Source organism: Chenopodium quinoa, unplaced genomic scaffold (genome assembly GCF_001683475.1).
Source record: "Chenopodium quinoa cultivar QQ74 unplaced genomic scaffold, ASM168347v1, whole genome shotgun sequence".
Taxonomy (NCBI): Eukaryota; Viridiplantae; Streptophyta; class Magnoliopsida; order Caryophyllales; family Amaranthaceae; genus Chenopodium; species Chenopodium quinoa.
In genome coordinates this window covers 7,507,396-7,530,317 of record NW_018742205.1, presented here as the reverse complement: position 1 = coordinate 7,530,317, position 22,922 = coordinate 7,507,396, and the positions used below count along the sequence as shown (strand labels likewise).

Sequence of the window (22,922 nt, the reverse complement as noted above, 5' to 3'; positions counted from 1 at the left end):
TGAATTGGAATACGTAATAAATAACTAGATATTGAAATAAGTGAAACTAAACATAGCCTAAGCCCTACTACTGAAAGTCTAATATAGAGTTCAGCTTGGTGGATCCGGCTTTGGGATGAGTTTAGACCAGGATTCAGCTAATATCACTGCCTAGCAATCAGCTAATTCAAACCACTCAGCAAACACAACAATCTGAACTTTCAATCAGAAATTTAGCATTGAGGGACTAGTTGGCTTCATTGTCTCTGAGAATGCTGCAATCGGAATTCAACATATCTACATGCAAATTGCAAACTGCTGCGGCATATTTAGACAACTGGAGTTGTGAGGAGCTGAAGTCCGAACTGTGATATCATAGTTTCTCACTCTGTTAAATACGAGAAAGTAGCAATAAGAAAAAGGAAAATGTGCCTATCCTTTGGTGTCACTGAAATTTGACTTCATACTCATCTCAAGAACTTCAATGGTAACATTTGGACGATTGATATTTCCTTGTCATAATACTTTCCATTCTTCAATACCATAACAAGATCAGACAAAATAGAATGTAAGAATAGAAAATGAAGTTTGGCACACTACAGTAGTGAACATAAACAACAATAACCCAAACAAATAACAATCAACTCAAATTCCCCATAAGGAAATCCTGCCAAGTGAGTCAACTTCAAATTCGAGGCGTTCATAGATCTGAACATCACAAGTCTTGGAGGCTATATTAAATGTCAATAACTTCCCTATAACTTCTGCTTTCAAGTCATCCAAACAATAGCCAATACTCATACACTAACACTTGGGCATTATTCAGCAAATACTCCACTACTTGCAACTGATCTTTGTTTCCTCTGAAACAAAGTATTCCAATTTCCTCGAGGTGCTCCAACAAACAATTAGGAATGATGTCAGGCGGATTCCACTGGTATTTATCGCCATCATATAATTCATATATACCCTCCTGTAAATGTTAAGAAATAGCAAACATAAGATATGAAGTTATTTAGTTTTTAAAGTTAACATACTCTAGACACTGCCACTCACCATATCCAAAATAAGAACCTCCAAGCAAGGGGCGCTATGGAGCACTTTTGAAAAGCAGGTCCAACCCGAGAAAGCACTTAAATGCACTATAAGCCTTTTCAAATTTGGGAATGTTGGCCAGGTATAGCTGAGAGTTGATCCGAGAACCTTCATAGAGAGTGAATATAATTTGAAGGATACAACAAAATTAAAACCAGTATAAAAATCAGAAAACCAATTATTTTTCATTTTCTATTGCTTGTAACAAGCAAGAATTATGCTCAGAATTAATAATTAAGCACTAGGTACTTTAAAGCGAGGATATAACGAAAAGAAGAAACTTACACCTAAAGTATTCCAATTCAATATCAGGGCCTCAGCAGCAGCAACTCCCTTTAAGATTTCAAGGAGGCGGTTAATATGTTCAGGTCTTAAAAGTCCAAGACTAAAGACACAATAATTGACTTCAACAGTTTGGACCCGTACTAAATTCTTCAGCACAAACCGAGATATTAAGTCATCTTCTATGGAGAGGTGTTCAAGATCGGGTGTATTGATAGTAATAGTAAACTCATTTTCCCATGAGCCTCCCTGATCTTGCAGCCCAAAGCTTAATTTTCTTAAGGTAGAACTAGAAACATCAATTTTTAGCACTTTCGGGGAATCCACGTAGCCAAATAGATCCAGTTCTTCTAACACTGGGCAGCAAGACAAGAGTCGATTTACAACACCGTTGTGATCAGGGAATATAACATCAATATCAAGTAATTTGAGAAAAGGAAAACAAACAATTGACTCTGGTATATGAAAATCAAAACATGAATCAAGCTTGAGAGTTACTAGTGTGTTGCAAGAAAGAACGAATTGTGCTAAGGGGCGTTCTGGTAGCTCGTAAAAGTATTTGTTGATCCATAATTTTAACTTTTCCAATTTGTGGTTTAATACACAGCCAATCCATGCATTTAGACGACATAAGTCTATTGCACTAGGACACGCGAGGTCAAATGCTTGGAAGTTTAAAGGACTGCAATTTAGAAGCACATGCTTCACAAGATTTGAAAATTTATCAGGATCAGAATTAGCGCCACACAAACTAATACAAGTTATGCCTTTCCAAAGATACCTCCACCTTGAAGACAAAACGCTAGTTCTAATTGCTTCTTCTGTTCCAAGGAAAGATAGTATCTGAGCAATTACATGATATGGCAAATCACTTATTCTGTCTAATTGTTCCACAACTTCCTTCTTGTAACTTCCTTTCTGTATAAAGGGTCTCTTTTGTAAGCTCTTTAGTTCAGAATCCATTTAAATGTTAAATGCCTAAAAATAATTAGTCACAATGTTAAATCGAGTGGCAGTTATTAGCAACACTGATTAAACAACCATAAAGTAAGAATAAGATTAAACAAATCAGATACAAACATAAGAAATAAAGATCAGATAGAATTACAATATTCTGGGTTTGATTTGACCAAGCAATATCGAGAAATTGGTAACAACATTAATAAACACGAGTACAAAACAAAATAAGCCTCATTTTGAGTGCAGCCAGATAAATCAAAGAGGCTACCAAAGGCAATAACAAAAGAAGTATCTTCATTCAACACCTTTTAAACAAATCGAGCATCTTTACGACTACAGGGCAACTAAATCGATTTTCATTGAGAGAAGGATCAATGTTGATCCTCTTTCCTCATTTTTCAAAGGGGAACTCAAGACTACTAATCATCTAAACTCGACAGCAAATTGAGATTACTCGACCCATCTAAATCATGAATGCATGATAGCTCATTAGACTCCTCAAATTCACAATCAAAACGAAATTAAATCAAGAAACCAAAAAAAAAAAAACATAGATTCATCATCAATCATTTTAAGAAATTTATTGAGGAACCCACAAATTGACAATCAAAACATATATAAATGGATTATCGACAAATAAAATCAAGAAAAAATAAATGAATTAAGGGGTGTGTCTTCCAGTATTAGGCATAAAAACAAATTATAGTACTCTTAAAACCAAAACCCTAACTAATTCCCCAGAAATGAAAACGGTACTAATCACAGCAAGAGTAAATCCAGAGGAATTAGCAACAATAAATTATAACGAAAAGCAAAGTTGAAGATAAGTACCTGGGTAATTGACAAATTGAGATGGAATTAGGGTTTAAGAGAATTGGGCCAAATTGCCAATTGGAGTAGCAGAGAACGAGTGTAACAAAACTATATTTTATCAATTTCGCGCCATTTGCCGCCCTCCCATGTCTAATTAACCTTGAGCAAATTAATACAAGTACGGAGTACATTTTTCCAAACTTACATTTTGACTTTAGTGGTCAATGTTTAAACGTACCGAGTGAGAAGTCCTAAAAACTACTTGTATGACTATTTATAAAGGTCAAATTTATTTCATGTGTAATGTTGTTGAATTCGTCTTGAAATAAATTTTAAAAATATTAATTTTTAGAATTTTTAATCCAATCATATTAAATATATACATAGTTAAAGATGTGTATTGGACACTATGTTTGGCTTGCAATTATCATATTGAATGTACACAAATAATTGCAAGTTTAACATGATCATATGAGGAAATGTTGGTCAGGTATAATTGAGAGCTAATCCCAGAACCTTAATAGCTATCAAATCAAAACAAACAAACATAATTGATAGATATAAGTATATAAGTATATAACCAATGCAGAAAAATATCAAGATCAGAATATAAATTTAACCCAGATGCTTAAAATAGCACTGAGATGGAATGAAGTTAAGAGACTTACACCAACAGTGTCACAATGCAATTTCAGACTCTGTGTGGCAAAAATTCTCCTTAAAAAGTCCAAGGAGCTTATTTATATCACCCCTGTCTTGATAATTTACATCGACATTATCAAGACATGCTAGATTTTTAACCACATACTGAGCATAAAATTTGTCATCTATGGAGAGGTACTAGAGTCTAGAGATTAGGTGTATTTATAATAATATTATTGTCATTTCTATCAATGTAATCCTCATGTTTCAGCCACAAGGTCAATTTCTCAAGAGTAGAAACAAAAATATCAATATTTAGCTCTTCAGGAGAATCAAGGAAGCCAAACATGACAAGAGCAGATTTACACCATCATAGTTAGGGAATATGACACCAAGCTGAAGTAACTTGAGACGAGAAAAACATATTACGGACTTGGATATTTTGGACATGAATAAGCTCATCCAACATTCAACTTAGTATGTGTCATGTCATAACCAAATTTTTAAAAATGTTGCCTAAGTTTAATGTGTCACCATACCGCACGGCATACAAATTAAATATTACTCCGTATTTCTATAGACCTTGACTTATTAATTATCAATTTGTTACCACTTATCACCCATGTAATGTGTATTTAAGTCTCATAGATAATCCAGAATTCCTATGAGATGGATGACTTTCTCTTTATGTGAAAAATTTCAAAATAGTACACCTCTTGGACCATGTTATACTATATGTACAAATTAGTTTAAGAGCATGTGTTCCATTAAAGTAAGATAGGATGGCATACAATTGGTCCCTTAATAGTCTAAAACTTCGTAAGTTATAAGCCACTTCTAAATACATGTTTGATTAAATTAAGTAGAAGTATTTTAATAAAAAAGTTGGGTTATTTGGGTAATTAGGGAGGAATTCCAAGAACCAAGGAGAACTTGGAAGTGACAAAAACAGCTTTGTTGATACACGTAAAAAAGGGCCAAAGGGGAGATCGTTCATGCCAAGACAACGTTGTTTTAGTTGCCCCAAACCAGGAGCATCTAAGTTTATCTGATTGATTTTATTTTTATAATATTATTTCTTAATTTGCGTATAATAGTTAATTTATATACTTCCTCCGTTTTTTTTACTTGACCCGCTTTGACTTTTACATTATTCACCACCCCTCTTTTGACCGTCTTTTATGAATAATATATAAGGAAAAACATATTCATGTGGGATCTTTTTGATTCGTCTCAATAAGTACTGTCATAATATATAACTTTTATAATTTTTACTTATGGAGAATTAAAGCTATTAATCGTTAAAATTTTGCATAGACAAGCATGATAAAAGAACAGGTCAAGTAAAAAATAATCGAGGAAGTATAAAACTTGATTTTATTATTATTTTTTTGTTGGTCTTACGAACCATGCCATCTAATCCAAAACAATGAATCAACTTTTGTAGATTATTTTTCCCAAGTCTTTATCAAATTTACAAGGTAAGCTGGTTATTAGTACTAAATGTAAAAGGCAGGTTGGTACTGTTTAGTTTATAGTGTATGACTTATCATCAGAAGTTAAACATGAAAGCGGAGATAGTATAACGAACGAATCGATTTTACCAGTTTTTTTTTTTTTCCTTCTCTCTCTCTTCCGAGTGGTAGGCCAGACATATCACGTATGTTAAATTTTCGGGCAATGCCAATTATCTCTATCGATCCCTGGCGCGTTGATGAGAATCAAACTCGTAAGAGTTGTAACTACGAGGGTATATATAAGACTTGAAGAATGACTATTATGTGTTATCATGCTACCTCTATGTGATTTTACATGCTAACTTTGCTAATCCATCCAACTTTTCTATATATATACGTTTTCCCTATATAAATAAGACTTTGGATAATAAGATTTCGAGTGACAAATACTTTGTACTTCAATTCGTACATCTCAATCTTAATTTCTTTGTACATGAATGTTCTTTTAGTTACTTGAAGAGAAATATTTAATCAGTGAATACAATCTAGCTAAGCAATTGAATTCGATATATATAAACTAAACGAAGGAAACCAGCAACCTTAATGCTTAATCCCTTTGAAAAGCATCATCGACTAACTTGCATGCATGGAGCATGGCTAGCTCACCATTAAACACTACTCAAAATGACATCAAAGCATTCATCAAGCCCATATATAGAGAGACAATATGGTCAATCGCAATTTCTATCTTACTCCCAGATACCGTGAGTATGGTACTCTGGGGTCAAAACAACCTCGCTTTTAGCTTGGGTAATAGGTATATAGTCAGCCTCTTCCTCTATTATCCCCTCCTTCTTCCCGATTTTCTCCCTTTTCTTCCTGATATACTTTTGCTTCCCTTTGTTTTATTTCAATCTCTATGAATGTAATCCTCTTTTTTCCAATTGCAAATTTTTTCGTTCTGATTTTTCTCTTAATCCAATCAATCACTCTTTTTGTCAACTACTTTTCTAAATTGAAGATGATTTTGTGCAACTTGCTGGGTATCGAGGCCGATGATGCTCGTTGTAGTGGTATTGAATCTCCTCTTGTTGATTTTGATGCGGAAATCATTACAAATCTAAAATAACATTTATTAGCTCTAAATAATATAATCTAATAACATTTATTAGTTCTAAAATAATATTTCTAGTTATAAAAATAGTATGCTTCTATTTGTAAAATAACATTGATTATTTTTAAAATCATAAAATCTGAAATAACATTGAGTAGGTCTAAAATAATATGGTCAATAACAATAAATAACATGTTTAGTAACTGGAATAACAATATATACCTTTAACAAAGTTAATGGACTTGAACTACTTGTTGCTTCAGTGGGATAATATATAACATGTCTTCGATGGATGCAATTGAAGAATTTTCAACCGTTTCAAATGGTGAAATAGAGAGAGAAAAAAGAAGAGTGATAGTGGAGAGTGAAACGAGGATGGTGAAATGAATTGATCTGTTTTTCATCCGTTTTTTTTTTTTTTGTTTTTTTTTTTTTGGATATAGGGGTATGTCTTTATGTTATTTCGTTTTGTTAATTTGTTATTTAATGAAATAAATTCTAACACATTTTTTTTAAGTTGGGTTTCTAGCCCATTTATTAGATTCTAGGTATTCCAGGAATACCTAATACTAATTGAATAAGAATGATATATACTTGTCAATACATATAATAATTATGCTATGTTTAGATGGAGAACTAATTAACCATGTATTTGTACTCATCAATTACTCGAACGACGACAAGAAGGTAGTGTGATTAATTAAGGGAATGAAATATTAGGAGCTCATAATTGGGAGCTCTAATTTACATGCAATTGCCTACTATATGACCCTCATTCTTGGAGCATCAACAATTACTACTGCTCCCCATGGGCCATGATTGTGATGATTTTAATTCAATTAATGACTATAGAAGTATATAGGTATTTATTTAATACTTACATGATTTCAAAACAAGTTTAATTATAACGTACAATTTCATAAAAATATTTTGACATCCAATACTTAAATTAACTTTGGGAGATGGGTCTACCAGCAAAGACAAATTGAGTGCACTTTTAAAGCACTTTAAGAAACATAGTGGTGTACATCATGAGTGTAGTGTGGTCTTATAGAATCATGATAGATACAGATACTACTGCAGAATCAAAGCATATAGTCGATTTAGATATAGATGCTGTAGTTTTTATTTGTCAACTTCACTACCTGCTAAATACTCAAATTATTCCCATTTCTCTTATGTTCTTTTATTATTGCAACAGTCATGACTAGATAGACTTGTCACATAATGTTTGATGTAGTTGGTTAAAGATTTATCGGCCTTCATTTATATTTGATCTTCATATCTCTACGAATTACAGTAAAAATCACATTAAGTCAAGTGTTACTTGTCATGAACAACTTACAAAATTACTTGCTAATCGTGAATCTTTTCAAAATAGTGTTGCGGTCATAATGAAAAAAAATAAAAATGGAAGAGGTATTTTTAAAAATAAAATAAAATGGAAGAGGTATTTTTAAAAATAAAATAAAATGGAAGAGGTATTTTTTTTTTTAAAAATAGTGAAATATATGAAGGTTGAATATCTACGTAAAATCTAGTACTCGAGTAAGATTTTCTTTCCAACACATGAAAGCCATCATCATGAAAGTGCACCAATTATGTGCAATTACACAAGCTTCTTACTTTTTTCATATGTTCTATGAAGATACATGTTTCAATGTTTGGAAATAATGTTGATTTCCCTCCAAAATGAATATATTAATTAAGCATATTATGTGCCTAATTGAACCTAAGATTGTGAGATTAATAAAACAAGTTTCCTTGTGACTCTTGTCATGTCGATTGTAGTTTATTACAGATTTCATATAACTAACATAAACATCAAGACATCAAGTAGATTGTCAAATCAATAAGCTTGGTTATAGCGTAATTTCTAAGATTGTGACTAAAAAAAAAGCTTTTTAGAATGAGTAATGAAAAAAAATCAAATTTTGAATTCAACAACAACAATAATAATCTAACAAAACTTATTTTCAATAACAAAATAATCATGCAGTCATGCTTGTACAGTCGTACATGTATATTATCTCTATGTAGATTGTGTTAGGCCGTTAGAGAACATATAAATCCTTCTTTTTCCATAGTTATATACTTCGTAACTAATTTTGTGCAAATTTTTTCTTATGAGTACTTATTTTGTCTAATATATGTTGTACTCCGTATCAACATTTGATTGAATAGTACATTATCACTGTATATAAACTCGTTTAAAGCTCGGAATTAGACAAAAGTAAGCACGTTTAAGGAGGGATTAGTAGTTACATGGGACCACGAGGAAAGGTGATCTTCACAATGGTAGCAAAGAAAAAGAAAGCATTGTTTGACGTTAGCATATTACTATTAACTTGTTAAAAAAGAGTCTGACCAGCATGTGAAACAGAGTATTCTTGTTTGACCACCCACATCACAAATTCACAATACATACTAAACCTATGTCATTAATTATATTTCAGACTAATTAATTTAATTCTGATGCATTTAATTCTCTCCCTCTCTCTGTAACTGTCTAACTGACACTACTTCAGTATTTAATTACATTAAATTAAATGCTCTCACTTTTTTTTTTTTCAATTAAATTTTTATAATAATAAAAAATTAAAAATAGGAAGGTAATTTAAGACACAAACCCCACTTCACTGCTTGGCGTTTTTTACGCCGTTTGCTTTGTTAAAAGTCCACTCGCTCCCTTCCTTCTTTCCCCTTTTTTCTTCTTCCAAAAAAAATAAAAAATAAAATAAAAAATAACTATGTTTTCTCTCTTCAAATTTCACTCTAGGACAAAGTACCAGTGGACATACTACATCTTTATACTCAAATCTCAACGTACTTTATCTTATTTACCAGTATGCAATAACTAATTATCGTAGATTCGTAGTAAAGTTAGTGAGGAATTTACTGTATAATTTTAACATCACAAGGTCGAATCCTCTCAACTACAGTATTTGGGGTGAGGATGTATTTTCCTTCCCCCTTAAGCCCTCACTTTTAAGTACTCGATTTGCAAATATTAGACCATAAAAATCATAAGTGTTGAGATCTAATCAAGGTCACGTAATCGAGATAACTTTAATTTACTGTAATGTTTTGAGCCTAAATCGTAAGTCTCGTTTTTAAATTTTTTAACTAACTAATCTACGTAGTATTTTAATTTGCATCAATTTAAGTAAGATTCTATTATTTTGAGCTTATGGTATTTCAACAGAGCAGATTAAGTCAGCAGAATAAAGCTTAGCAAAATAAAGCTTAGCAGAGCAAAGCATAAACCTCAAAAGAACATGACCTAATACAGTAATATACGATCTTAAGACATGTACCACTACCACACTTTATGCAATAATACTGGATTTTAAGACTAACTAATAAAAAAAGCAATATAAAAAGCTTTGGGCTCTCCAAATTATTCCCTTGACTGTCCCACATTCCATTTTCTCTCTCCTCCAAAATCTTCCATTTTGGCCCTTCTCAACTAAGATCTCTGCTGCAGTCACTCTCTCACTCTTCTTTCTTTTGTTCTTCCTCGTTTCTTTTCCTTTAATTAGAACAACTTCCCCAAAAAAAATTAGTGAAAAATCTACTACCTTGTTTGTTAGCTTCTTGTTTAGGAGTATTTATCAATACATTCTCATTTTCCCCTTTTTGTTTGTGTTTTTTTTGCTTTAAACTCAAGTGCCCTTCAATTTTAGGGCAATATACCCTTAAAAATCAAACCATGTATTCTCCCAATTGGGTACATTTGCTTCATCTTTGATCTATCTTACCCTTCCTTTATTCTGGCATTTTAACCCAGAAAGATTGAATCTTTACCTTCAAAAATAGCCAAAAAAAATAAAATAAAAAATGGTAGTGAAAATTTTGCTGTTGTTTCTGCTGCTAATAATACCCTCTGTTGTGCTGTGTTTGGATGCATTGAATGATGATGTTCTTGGGTTAATAGTTTTTAAGGCAGGTCTTCAAGACCCAGAATCAAAGTTATTGTCTTGGAATGAAAGTGATGATAGTCCTTGTAAATGGGGTGGTATTAAATGTGATCCTGCTACTAACAGGGTTACTCAGCTTAATCTTGATAATTTTTCACTTTCTGGTCAGATTAGCCGAGGTCTTTTGCGACTTCAATCCCTTCAAATAATCTCTCTTGCTAATAATAATCTTTCTGGGAGTGTTAATCCTGAGTTTGCTCATCTTTGGGGCTTGCAATCTATTGATTTGAGTGGAAATAATTTATCTGGGTTTATTCCTAGTGAGCTTTTTGAACAATGTGGGTCTTTAAAGTCTGTTTCTTTTGCTAATAATGGGTTATCTGGTGTATTACCAGAATCTTTGAGCTCCTGTATGACATTACAGTCTGTTAACCTGTCGTCGAATCGAATTTCGGGTAATCTGCCTGAAAAGATTTGGTCTTTGAATGGATTGCAGTCTCTTGATTTGTCTGATAATCTGTTGGAAGGTGAAATTCCTCAAGGTTTTGGAGGAATGTACAGTTTGAGGGTGATTAGTCTGAGGAAGAATGCATTTTCTGGGGTTTTACCAGAAGATATTGGGAGCTGTTTACAGTTGCAGTCGGTTAATTTTGGTGAAAATTCATTTTCTGGGGTGATTCCAGAATCATTGCAGAAGCTTAATATGTGTAGTTCAGTAAGTTTGAATGGAAATTTACTGAGTGGGGAAGTTCCTGATTGGATTGGGCATATGCAAAGCCTTGAAAGTCTGGATCTTTCGACGAATCGATTCTTTGGAAGAATCCCTTTTACTTTAGGGAACATTAGATCATTGAAGGAATTGAATTTATCCTCTAATGGAATCACAGGTGGATTGCCTCAATCTCTGATGAACTGTGATAATCTTCTGGCTCTTGATGTTAGTAAGAATTTGTTAAAAGGGAAAATGCCTAACTGGATTTTTGAGATGGGTTTACAGAAATTCTCATTGTCTAGGAATAAATTCAAAGGAATGATTGAATTTCCTTCTCTAAGAACAAATGCATTGTCTTATCAGAGCCTTCAGGTTCTGGACTTATCTTCGAACGAGTTATCCGGTGTGATTCCATCTGAGATAAATGCTTATAGAGGCTTAAAGTTTCTGGATATGTCTGGCAATTTGTTAATAGGCTCAATTCCAAGTACTGTGGGTGACTTGAATATGGTTCAAGTTATTGACTTGAGTTACAATATGTTAAATGGAAGCATCCCTTCGGAAATTGGAGGTGCAATCGCGCTTAGAGAGCTTAGGCTTGGAGGGAACCGCTTAACCGGGCATATCCCACCTCAGATTGAGAACTGCTCATCCTTGACAGCATTGTAAGTTTTATCCTGTGCATATTGTTACACTTTGTTGATGTGTTTTTCTACGCTTAATTGATAGATTAACTTTATACTAGAAGCTCTATTTTGCTGCTGGGTGTTCTGCTTGAAATATCATATTTCTGTTTTTAGTATATGGTATGTATGTATTTGATAATTTGAATGTGTGATGAAATTGCTCCACTAAAATGTGCACTGTAACTCATATACATGAAGCTGAATTATGCAGTGAAAACTTTATAATTGTAGACATTCAATTCGAGTATCTAACAACGTGTATGTGAATGAACTGAAAATGTGCAGAGTCCTGTCAAAGAACAATCTCACAGGTCCTGTACCTCCTACAATAGCAAAATTGACCAACCTTGAGATTGCTGATTTGTCCTATAACAATCTCTCTGGCAACTTACCAAAAGAACTTACTGATCTTTCCCACTTAACTGTCTTCAACGTTTCGAACAACAACCTTGAAGGGGAACTTCCTGCGGGTGGCTTCTTTGATTCCATTCCTCTCACATCAGTATACGGAAATCCATCCCTGTGTGGATCAGTTGTTAATCAGTCTTGCCCTGCAGTCCACCCTAAGCCTATTGTCCTCAACCCGAATCCATCAACTAATTCTGATGATGACTCTTTCCCTTCGAATTCCCATCACAAGAAGCTTATGCTCAGTGTCTCAGCTTTAATTGCCATTGGTGCTGCTGCTTTTATCTTCCTTGGTGTGGTGATCATCTCTCTCCTCAACCTTCATGTCCGAAATTCTTCTCACCAATTGGCGGCCCCCATGGAATTCTCTGGCAAAGATGAGTTCAGTGGTTCTCCAATGAGTGATTCCCAATATGGAAAACTAGTCATGTTCTCTGGTGAAGCTGATTTTGGATCGGGGGCTCATGCTCTCCTGAACAAGGACTCTGAGCTAGGTCGTGGAGGGTTCGGAGTGGTTTACCATACGGTTCTAGGGGATGGGCGCTCAGCTGCAATCAAGAAGCTCAACATCTCAAGTTTAATCAAGTCTCAAGAAGAGTTCGAGAGGGAGGTCAAGAAGCTAGGCAAAGTGAGGCACCATAATCTTGTGGCGCTAGAAGGGTATTACTGGACCCCTTCTTTGCAACTCCTGATCAACGAGTATGTTCCAGGTGGGAGTTTGTTTAAGCACCTCCACGAAGATCCTAGCCGAACATCTCTCTCATGGCACCAAAGGTTCAATATAGTTGTTGGGTTGGCGAAGGGTTTAGACCATCTGCATAAAATGAACATAGTTCACTATAATCTCAAATCCTCAAATATTCTGATTGACAACTCCGACGAAGCTAAGGTTGGAGACTTTGGGTTAGCAAGATTGTTGCCTATGCTAGACCGTTACATATTGAGCAGCAAGATTCAGAGTGCACTCGGGTACATGGCACCTGAATTTGCCTGTAAAACTGTCAAGATAACAGAGAAGTGTGATGTTTATGGTTTTGGAATATTAGTCCTTGAAGTTGTAACTGGAAGAAAGCCAGTAGAATACATGGAAGATGATGTTGTTGTGCTTGCTGAGATGGTTAGAGGAGCACTCGAGGAGGGAAAGGCAGAGGACTGTATCGATCAGAGACTTCAAGGGAATTTTGTCGCAGAAGAGGTTGTTCCAGTGATTAAGCTTGGTTTGATATGTGCGTCCCAAGTTCCATCAAATCGGCCAGACATGGCAGAAGTGGTTAACATTTTGGAACTCATCCAATGCCCTTCAGAAGGAAGAGATGAGGAGATCGAACAGGTTTAGGTTAGTCTTATACCACATTAAGAGGAATGTATATGGTGGCTTTGAAGCGACAAAAAGGTCAAATTAGTTATATTTTGGTTTGTGAAGCAACAGGAAGAAGAGGGTATATAGAAAATGTCATTTCCCTTTCAACATCTTTTGTCAATTGTTTATTTGGCATATTTGTTTGATGTAATCCTTTTTGGTGTGTTTGGCACCACATATAGCGGTTTTTTGAGTATCGTTCTGTATACAGCATACTCAAATTTTGGCTGTGTTCATTGCAAATATAATTTCATCAGATAAACTTATGTCTGAAACTGTGACATATACATTAGTTAACTTCAACTGCTTAATCATATTGACACCTTCAACCTCAAGATTCTTCTTGAAAGCTATGTAACACCTAAGTATGAAGTGCAAGATCAAGCTATGTATGTATTCTCTGAAACAACAATTAAACTCAGATCAAGCTATGTATGTATTCTCTGAAATAACAATTAAACTGAAACTCAGGAGTCAAAAACCACTGTAAATTGCTTGCAAAACATTCAGAAACAAGAATTTTCGTACAAAAAAGCTCATTATTGTCAAGTAACACCCCACCACGGAATAAAGTCACATATATTATTTTGGAATGTTTAAATTCCAAACATGATTCAACTCTTTTAAAAGAAACCTTCTTAAATCATGTCATATTTTCAATTATACTTAAACTTGAATACAGGGTTTATATATTTTCCCAAGTCCGAGGTTAGTCTTGAAATGAATGCACAAGCTGGTTAAACTTTCCGACAAGAAGAAGAAAAATTGCGCAGAAAGAAAAGCAGAGGAAACAGACTCAAGCAACAAAAATTAAGACATAATTTGGATTCAGTCACAGTTAAAAAATAAATAATAAAATAAACAAACATCATAATTAGTACACATAGCACACGCCGTAGACGTGCAGGTAGTACGTATAAATTAATTGATGCATGCGAATTACCTTCAACTTCACGCACTATCACTCCCAACACTAACACTTTGAATTAAATACTTATAACATTTGACATAATTATTACACCTTAGTTTTCAAGTTATATTTCATGCTCAATCAAATGATGTTCCACCTTAAGGGGACCTCATCAACTATCTTATGACATGTACTTCACTATTCTTGTTTTTTCTTTAGAAAAATGTACCCAAGTAAAAGCAAATCGTTATCATATGGGTTAGTGTATGAAATGAAAGTTATGCTTTTTTTTTTCATGGATGGGGTGATGTTACTCATGTAGGAGGCACCAAACAGTCAAGGGTACTTGGGGATGATAGACAAATGTGTGAAAACGGGTTGGAAACGTTTTAATGTGCGTTTTGGATATTAAAGGACATTTTCGGTGATAACTTAGAAGATGGGGATATTATTTCTCTCTTTGTTGAGATGATTTGTTGATTTTCATGCTCGACGCTCCATTGTAATTCTTAAGAAGACGACCTTATTGAACGATTTAAACAATAAGTAAGCACCGTTGTGTACCAATAGTATCATTGATAATAAACAATGTTGAAAGTAATTAAATTCAAACATCGTGTGTGGTAGCTTTGACAAGATTTGATAACATTACGTGAAGGGTCATTTTTTTAAGGCTTTAAAACTAAAAACAGTGCTGCAATTAGACACAAATTTTCTGTAGCTACTATTCGCCTACAATGTACATTTCATGCTACAAGAAACATTATCCAAGCTACGAAAATCAAAATCTATACATCAACTAAACTAATTTGCAATTCACAATTTCCTTTGTGAATTATATGAACCTTTTTTTTATATTGATATTTTGCAACTAGATTCCTACTCATATTTTTCAGATGTACTGACCAAAGTTTTGTACTTCTATATCCTTTTATTTCGGGATGGGTTGTTCCACTAAGCTTTAACTTATTCAACACCACTCCCCTCTGCTTTTAAAAAGTTTAAGCTGGTTTAAAAGCTATTCTAAACTCTCACAGGATGCATAAAAACAGACATGTTTTTGACAAATTAATTTTGCCAAAGCTAGCACTAGCAGTGGTGATTGGCTCATGCCCCGCACTTGTCCACACATTCAGAGAGACACGCGAGGGAGGGCTTGTAAGCGTCAATCAAGTCACCATCTGGTAACCGACTATACAAATAGTCTTATAGTCGTATACTAGGTTATGTCCCGTGCCATGCACGGTAATATATTAAATAAAATTATTGTTGTAATAGGTAGTACATAACCTTCTGTCACACATTCTGGCACAATTATGTTAAAAATCTGATTTAATATTTATTTCTTTTTACTTAATTTTATATTTTTCTCAAAAAAAAAAATATAGTTGTCAATGTATATATTATGGAAAGACATATCAAATATTTTATTTATGTATTATTTTGTTATCTTTTTCTTTTATGTATAAGATTTGTCAAATATTTTATTTATGTATTATTATGATATCTTTTTATTTATGTATAAAATTTGTTTTCTAAAAATTATTTAAAAAAAAAATTAAAATAAGGGACACACCAGAAAATGACACGTGTCATTGCCGGTGTGTCTTTTAGTATATAGTATTGATTGTTTTCGTCACTCGTTTTGAGCAGCAATTAGACTCTAATGAGTAACGACTAAACATCAGGCAGAAAAGGGACCAAAAGTTGCATGGTCCACAAAAGGAGTAGTTTTAAAGTCAAAAGGATATGTTAATTCTCTTTCAAGGCAAAGAAAGTAAGAAGAAACAGGTATAACTATAGGAATCAATCAAAACTTCCATAAATCAACTTTTGCATATACATGGGGTCAAAATTGTCAAAAAACTGTCCATCAAAAATAAAATGTCAAAAAACTCAAGCTGCTTTCACTATAAACCCACTATATATATACTATATGTAAACACATGGTACTATAATAAAGGGTTTTTACCCCTACATGTTTTACTATGCAAAACTCCCACATTACACATTTTAAAGTTGCCAAAAATTTCTAATCATCCCAATCTTCCCAGTCATCTTTTTTCGAGTTCCGGGCTGTCAGACCATTTGCAGAAATTCTATGGCCTCCAGGTGATCTAACAGCATTCTCTTCATCCCAGTCATCATCCCAAACCTCATCCCATCCTTCTACTGTTTCTGCTCTTTCTGCAGCAACAGCTGATTCTGGCATACTCAATTCGAGTTCCTGGTATGGGATATCACGCTGTCCTTTCCTTTTACTGAACCAGCAACAACCTAACACCCCTCCAGCTATTAAGGTTATCACTAGAACCAAGTAGGCACCATATGTAGGAGTCATGAACTTGGAATATGATGGTAGTAATTGAAAATAATTCCCTTGTGATGCAGGAGTGCCTACATGTAGCACACAATTTCCATTACCGGCATTTAGTGTGATCTCATTGATTCCACCATCAGCCAGTGACATTTCCACCTGAGTAATACATAGGCAAGAAGTATTAAAATTGTAATTTGACTATTTGAGGATCTCCGGTTAATATTTTTAGCTATTACTCTATTGAGTTCAAGTTTGCACTAGTGATGAAGGGATAAACTTATTTTTACACGAACTTGCATTCACGTATTTTTTTAAAACACTAAGCTTCAGCTATCATCCAAAATTAGAATCTTAACAGATACCCAAGAAGCATAAATAGACAATTCTTCAAATAGTATGGCTACAATATAAATCTCTGTCCGTAAATGTTATTTTACACTTCCTTAATAAGAATGCCACTCATTGTTTTTCACATATGTTTTTTGGGTTATAAATATCTACATCGTTCCCAAAATACCCTAGTTGGCAAAATCTCAAATCAGATTTTTAGCTTTTGCAGAGTGGCTGCATACAATAAAATAGACTTCAGTCCCCAATATTCACTTATCCATTTTGAAATATCTCAACAATGAAATCTCAGGTGATAATGCACTGATGCACAGCCAAAATTCCAGCATTAACATTTGTGGCAAATTCTATTTTTGAAAATAATAAGGGAGACTACCGGCACTACCCTACTACTCTGTTAAATCACCTCCTTTTTAAGCAGCTTGACTGAAGCAACAATCGATGTTAAGACACCTCTCAGTAATATGTTAAATCATGTACATCAAGCATGAGAACGAAGTCACGCCTATCACTAAGTCAGATTGATGCTGTGCTGCTAACAATTAGCCGGAAATGATATGTGATTATCCAACTCCAACAGAAGGTTGGTACAAAGCAGTCAGGCAAGAAAGCATAGGGATTAATGCCCAAACTGCCAAGACATTACTATAGCCACCAGAGCACAGAACAAATATTTTCCTTTTATTTCACTTCTAATTCAAATGTTATTTGATGAATTTCTCTAGAGAGTCCCAAACTTCAGGCATACTCTGAAGGGCATATATATTTAACAAAGAACAGGAAGACACAATTACAAGTTCAGGCAGTTAAAAACACCAATTATTAAGCTAGTAAGGCTGATAGGTGATCCTAATCAATTAAGCATTGAGAGCAAAGCAGTTAATGATTGAACATGATAAAGTTTGGTACTACTCAACTTTTGGATATGAAATGAGAAGTGCAGACCAGGCATAAGTTTAAAGTCTTACCTGTTTATTCTGAAGCTTTGGGACAGTTATCACCTTCTGTTTACTCCCAGAAGACATTGCAGAGACATCCACTTTCAAGCTAATATCCCCTTTGTTCTGTATGAGGAGGACCAAAGCCTTTGAATCTGATACAAGAGTAAGATTTAACAAAATGAAAAAACTCCCCAGCTCTTTTAACCCATATCAGTTGAAAGTACTAATATCATATAAAATGGTAAACATAAATACATATCTATTAGCATATCATACTGCAGTTTACCACTGCCCTAAGTTCCCATTAGAATCCCCGCAGTTAACCACCTAAGGGGAGCTGAGGAAGAAAGATTCATGCAGCCATGACACATGAATATTGGAGATTTAGCATCCTTTACACAATTTAAAACTCTTAACGGCTGAAGTGCTAGCCACCTAACCATCATTAATCTGACAAATGTAGGCTTTAAACATGAGTTCACCTTATTTATCGAGTGTTAGGCTTACGCAGTAGATAACGCCCAAAAGTTAGCCACTTTGCTCCATTCTTAAAAAATAGATCAGAGAGGAAATGAACAATAACTTTACATATTGCAAGAAACTGACAACATTATATAGCCCTTATTAATGCACTATGAGTCCACGATAGTTTTAGCTAAGTTACCATAGATGATAACAGGAACAAGAGGGCTAATAGAAGCACTCACTCAACAAAGAAAAATTAAACTCAGGCTTCTACTACCTATGAAAAGCATAAGGGCTCATATCATAAAAACTAAGGCATTATGTCTCTGTTGTTATCCTTTTCTAAGATTCCGACCAGTTATACAACAGGAAGTTTCAGCAGCTCAAATGAATGGCTGAGATACTTTCTTATTATAACAAAGATGCAAGTTTAATTTTGGTTCGACCAATCATGCGAATTGAAGGTTTTTCTCATCTTCAATGTGCAATTTTGCACGACCGGAGGTTTCAACAGCTCAACTTCAAATGGTCATATCTTGCTTATTTAAAGTTCGATCTTATCTTATGACCTAGGACGGAAAGCTCTGAAACCTTTTCTCTAAGCATAATCACCTTGAAAAACATTTTAATGAAGAAGATATTGCTGCCCAATTTTGACCCAAATCTAAGAGCACTTGTATATTTTTTCACCTTTGCTTTAATGTCTCCATGTCTGATCATCAAAAGTTATCCCAAGACATAAGGATAGTTCCTATTCAACTAAGCCACATCATAACATAAAGTAGCCAGCCAAATATCCGTTTCCTAAAAAAAATCAACACCATTTTGAAACCTAGTCGAACATCTAGATTTAATCCATAGATCTAATGAATATTCCAACATCAAACCCTTTCTCTTAAAAGCAGTTGACATCAAATCCTATAGGTGACAACAAAACTAACACAATAAATCAGATGATGACGTCTTTATTAGAAACTATAAAGCCTAATTGAAGAAAACCATCTACAACCATTGTATACACCTGTATTAAACACAAAGATTGCCAATCCAATGATGATGCAATCACAACCCAAGTAAACTCACATAATGTTAAGAACAAAATCAAACCGAGCAAATTTTTGAGTCCTCTAGCTAAGCATCCAAAATAAGAGCTATATGACAACCATAGAATTTTCCAAGATTGATAAAGCCATCATTATTCAAGGAAATATTCGATAATAATGTAATGCAATTTTTGTAGAGGAAAAACATTTTAAACAATAATCTTAGGTTGCATGAATCAAACAAGGCACCGTAAGAGAAAACATTCCACTCATATTGTCTTCTTTTTCACTCTTTCCAACCCCATATGGTAAACAAGAACCAAGCATAAGAGAAGCTTCATCAAAGCCGCATTCAATGAGCGCAGTCTAATACACATACCAAGGTCATCATAAGGTAATGTAGTATGAATCATATTAACATCGTAATCATGTTCAGAGTCCACTTCTAATATTCAAACAGGTGTAGGATTACTATCATAATGCCTACAAGCGTGAAATTCAAAAACCTTATGGCATGAAGAAGAGTAAGAAGCATGCACTATCTCATGAAATGTAATAAATAAGCCACAAACATCAATTCATATCATAAATAGACGCACTAAAATCAACCTTGAATTCGTCATCAAAAATAAAGGATCCAAGGTTAACTCATCCTCCACAAATACCGAGGTGCTTTAGAGTTACTTGATATGAACACCATTGTTCTTTGGATTTATACCCCTCATGTTAGGACTTCCTATGAGTCCAAAGTACTTCAAAACTTGAAATATTCAATCAATAATCTTTTGTAAGGTCCTTCCTAGGTTTTGCATTCTGAAAGGGCCATACTGACTCCCCTTTCTATACTCATCATGTCATCATCATACATCAATCTATCACCCATCTTGCTATAAAAGAGGTTAGATATATATAGTTGACTAGTTGAGTGAAAAAAAGGTGAAAGTTTCAAACTTTGCAGAGCTAAAAGTGAAAGCTTTTGGATAGGTTAGAGAGGAGATACAAGAAGAGAGGAGGAGATAGAAAATTGAAGAAGTAAATTAAAGATTGAAAAATTATCACCTAATAAATGTTCTAGGCTAATGGCCTAGGCTGTTAATACCACTTTGATTCAAATTCATCAACCAAATCATTTAAATCTCCTAAATTTTCTCACTTTTAAAGATGCTATTTTTTGGGGTTTTGGGATATCAATGAAATGCAAGAAAAAGATAAATACTTGATTCACTAATCACAAAGTTGAATGAAATCAAGGAGTTCAATCTTTAATCTGGAACAAAATCAGATAGAGATTGAGTTTATCACAAAGATGCAAAAGGAGAGAGAAGATCTCATGAATAAATAATGAGCAAAAAGTTGTTGACACAAGTTCTCCTCCATATGTATGGGTGACTACTACAATATTGTGGGCCCTTCCGTGACAAATTTGTTACCTACTTTCATGTTATATTGTTATCAACTTGCTACAATTTGCTCTGGCAAGAAGCCTCAATCAAACTTACCAAGATCAGAAGGAAGCAAACCATGCATCTTACGAGTATACTCATCCCAAAGATGAGTATACACACATCAATTTCCAGTCAGCAAACCAAAATTTTAGTATTATTCACAAAAATTGCAAGGACCTTTATTACTATAATAGTGAAACTCTAACAAAATCTTCACACCCACTATATATAGACAAAAATATTATAACTTAAAAGAGTAATGATTCTAGGAGTCTAACACGTAATTAACAACTGCAAAGCACGAAAGGATTTCCAAAATTACCAGAATCAAAACTCTTGACACAAGCAGTCATCGACTTCAAGTCCTGGCACCTTCTTCCTATCTTATCACAGCTCTCATCGCTTCCAACGGGTACAGCAGGTTTGCTCTCTGCTTTCTCCTTTGGTACCTCTTTGTTTTTCTCTTCTCCTTTCTCTTTCTGTTCCTTCTCCTTTTCCTTTTTATCTTCCTCTTTCTCTTCTGCCTTCTCCTTCTCTTCCTCCTTCTTCTCCTCGTCCTTTTCTTGATCCTTCACAGCTTCCTTACTCGTATTATTATGTTCTTTAGCTTCAATTGGCGGTGTAACAGGCGTCGTATGTGTATCATTTGTCGCCTGCTTATCCTTAGAGGCATCCTTCCCGGCTGTAGTAGCTGGAGGAGGCCCAATTTGCTTCTTTTCCTTACCCTTCTCCTCTCCACCAACTGAGCTTGAGTGTTTCCCGGGTACAACCGGACTCGGAATCGGAATCGGAGTACCCTGAACAGCACCCCCGAAAATATTATCAAATTCAGATCCAATCAATATAAACTCTACCACCAATAACATCAATTAAACAGTGTATACTAAAATTCTAACATATTCTAGCTAATCTCAGTTATATGTGCATAATCAAACAAATTTTAGCTCCCATTCACAAAAATTTTGAGCAAATGAATAAGATTAACAACCAAAAATCAAAATAGAAAGAAATTTACTGGTTTATTGGGATCTTCAATTGGCGGAGAGGCGGCTAATATCCGGGAATTCCACAAGAAGGCAGCATTTGAAACGTCGGCAACAAGCAGAATCACTAGAATTGTTGTCAAAATCACATTCTTGCCCATTTCCAGAGGGGGATATAACCCAAAAAAAAAAAAAACCAAATCAATTTCCCAGATAAACCCTAATTGCTGAAGATAAGATCCCAATCGACAAGTTCAAACAACATACTTAAAAATTTCGACGGTTCCTGTGATCAACTGATAATTGAGTTTTTTCTAATACTAAATTAGAAACAATGGAGTACTGATTAATTATTGCTTTGATCGCATGAATTTATGAAGAAATTAGATAGGTGTTTGAGTTCATCAACGAATTGGAAATTGAAAGGCGTTACTAAATTAGGGTTTATGCAATCAGAAGAAAAGAAACGTAAACGTAGGTCAATTGGGCAAATTGCTAAGGTTGACGATTCTCCAAAAGACCAAGGTTTGACGCCAGAAAAGACTGGTTTGTTTGATTTTTTTATTTTATTTATTTGTTTTTTTTAAAATTTTTTGGTGAAAAGACTGGTTTGTTTGATGATCATATGCATTTGGCCCTTGGGGGTAAATTGTCATATTCGATATGTTAATCAAGGGGCAAAATTGCATATTTTGTCATGGGTAAAAATGTGTAAAATCACTATAGATAAACAAATAGATTTTCCGTAGCAATATTATTGTATTGTAGATCAGATTCATTCAAGTATAATTACTTCTTGGCTAAGACCTCATTGGTCCATATGACTAATTACAATATGGTACTAATGTTTTACATTGCTTTATGCAAATTTCTAATAAATTGACCACAACTCTTGTTGTGGTGTTAATTTGATCACCTCTAGTTATATTACAAAACCCTACCGAAGAACGTATGCCTTAATGTTTTATAGACAACGTGAGAATGCTTGAGTTTTGATACTTGGTGGGGTTACTTCCTTCATGAGCCCCAAGCAATAGCC

At 34.2% G+C, this 22,922-nt stretch overlaps 3 protein-coding genes across 3 annotated transcripts; 1 reads left to right on the top strand and 2 right to left on the bottom strand.

Moving 5' to 3' along the window:
- Positions 1–424: 424 nt before the first annotated feature.
- LOC110731486 (putative FBD-associated F-box protein At5g53635) lies at positions 425–3,357 on the bottom strand. Its single transcript, XM_021911339.1, has 4 exons — positions 3,148–3,357; positions 1,360–2,334; positions 1,036–1,182; positions 425–952 (listed from the first exon to the last, which is right to left on the bottom strand). Exons 2-4 carry the CDS (start codon positions 2,317–2,319, stop codon positions 755–757), a joined length of 1,305 nt encoding a protein of 434 aa, XP_021767031.1. The 5' UTR covers positions 2,320–2,334; positions 3,148–3,357; the 3' UTR covers positions 425–754.
- A 6,208-nt stretch (positions 3,358–9,565) lies between these two features.
- Positions 9,566–13,671, top strand: LOC110731476 (probable LRR receptor-like serine/threonine-protein kinase IRK). Its single transcript, XM_021911332.1, has 2 exons — positions 9,566–11,639; positions 11,946–13,671. The coding sequence occupies exons 1-2, from the start codon at positions 10,183–10,185 to the stop codon at positions 13,402–13,404; spliced, it is 2,916 nt and encodes a 971-aa protein (XP_021767024.1). The 5' UTR covers positions 9,566–10,182; the 3' UTR covers positions 13,405–13,671.
- A 2,461-nt stretch (positions 13,672–16,132) lies between these two features.
- Positions 16,133–22,711, bottom strand: LOC110731468 (chromatin assembly factor 1 subunit A-B-like). Its single transcript, XM_021911324.1, has 4 exons — positions 21,916–22,711; positions 21,223–21,697; positions 17,975–18,099; positions 16,133–16,814 (listed from the first exon to the last, which is right to left on the bottom strand). Exons 1-4 carry the CDS (start codon positions 22,042–22,044, stop codon positions 16,371–16,373), a joined length of 1,173 nt encoding a protein of 390 aa, XP_021767016.1. The 5' UTR covers positions 22,045–22,711; the 3' UTR covers positions 16,133–16,370.
- Positions 22,712–22,922: the final 211 nt, after the last annotated feature.

Bases quoted from the DNA above. Each gene is read 5' to 3' on its own strand.
- LOC110731486 (XM_021911339.1), bottom strand. From the start codon at position 2,319: ATGGATTCTGAACTAAAGAGCTTACAAAAGAGACCCTTTATACAGAAA. The intron at 1,183-1,359 runs GTAAGTTTCTTC...CTCTCTATGAAG, and splicing joins TGAATTGGAATACTTTAGGT to GTTCTCGGATCAACTCTCAG. The intron at 953-1,035 runs GTGAGTGGCAGT...TAACATTTACAG, and splicing joins AGGTTCTTATTTTGGATATG to GAGGGTATATATGAATTATA.
- LOC110731476 (XM_021911332.1), top strand. From the start codon at position 10,183: ATGGTAGTGAAAATTTTGCTGTTGTTTCTGCTGCTAATAATACCCTCT. The intron at 11,640-11,945 runs GTAAGTTTTATC...GAAAATGTGCAG, and splicing joins TGCTCATCCTTGACAGCATT to AGTCCTGTCAAAGAACAATC.
- LOC110731468 (XM_021911324.1), bottom strand. From the start codon at position 22,044: ATGGGCAAGAATGTGATTTTGACAACAATTCTAGTGATTCTGCTTGTT. The intron at 21,698-21,915 runs GTAAATTTCTTT...GGTGCTGTTCAG, and splicing joins TTGAAGATCCCAATAAACCA to GGTACTCCGATTCCGATTCC. The intron at 18,100-21,222 runs GTAATTTTGGAA...CTCTTGTATCAG, and splicing joins TGTCAAGAGTTTTGATTCTG to ATTCAAAGGCTTTGGTCCTC.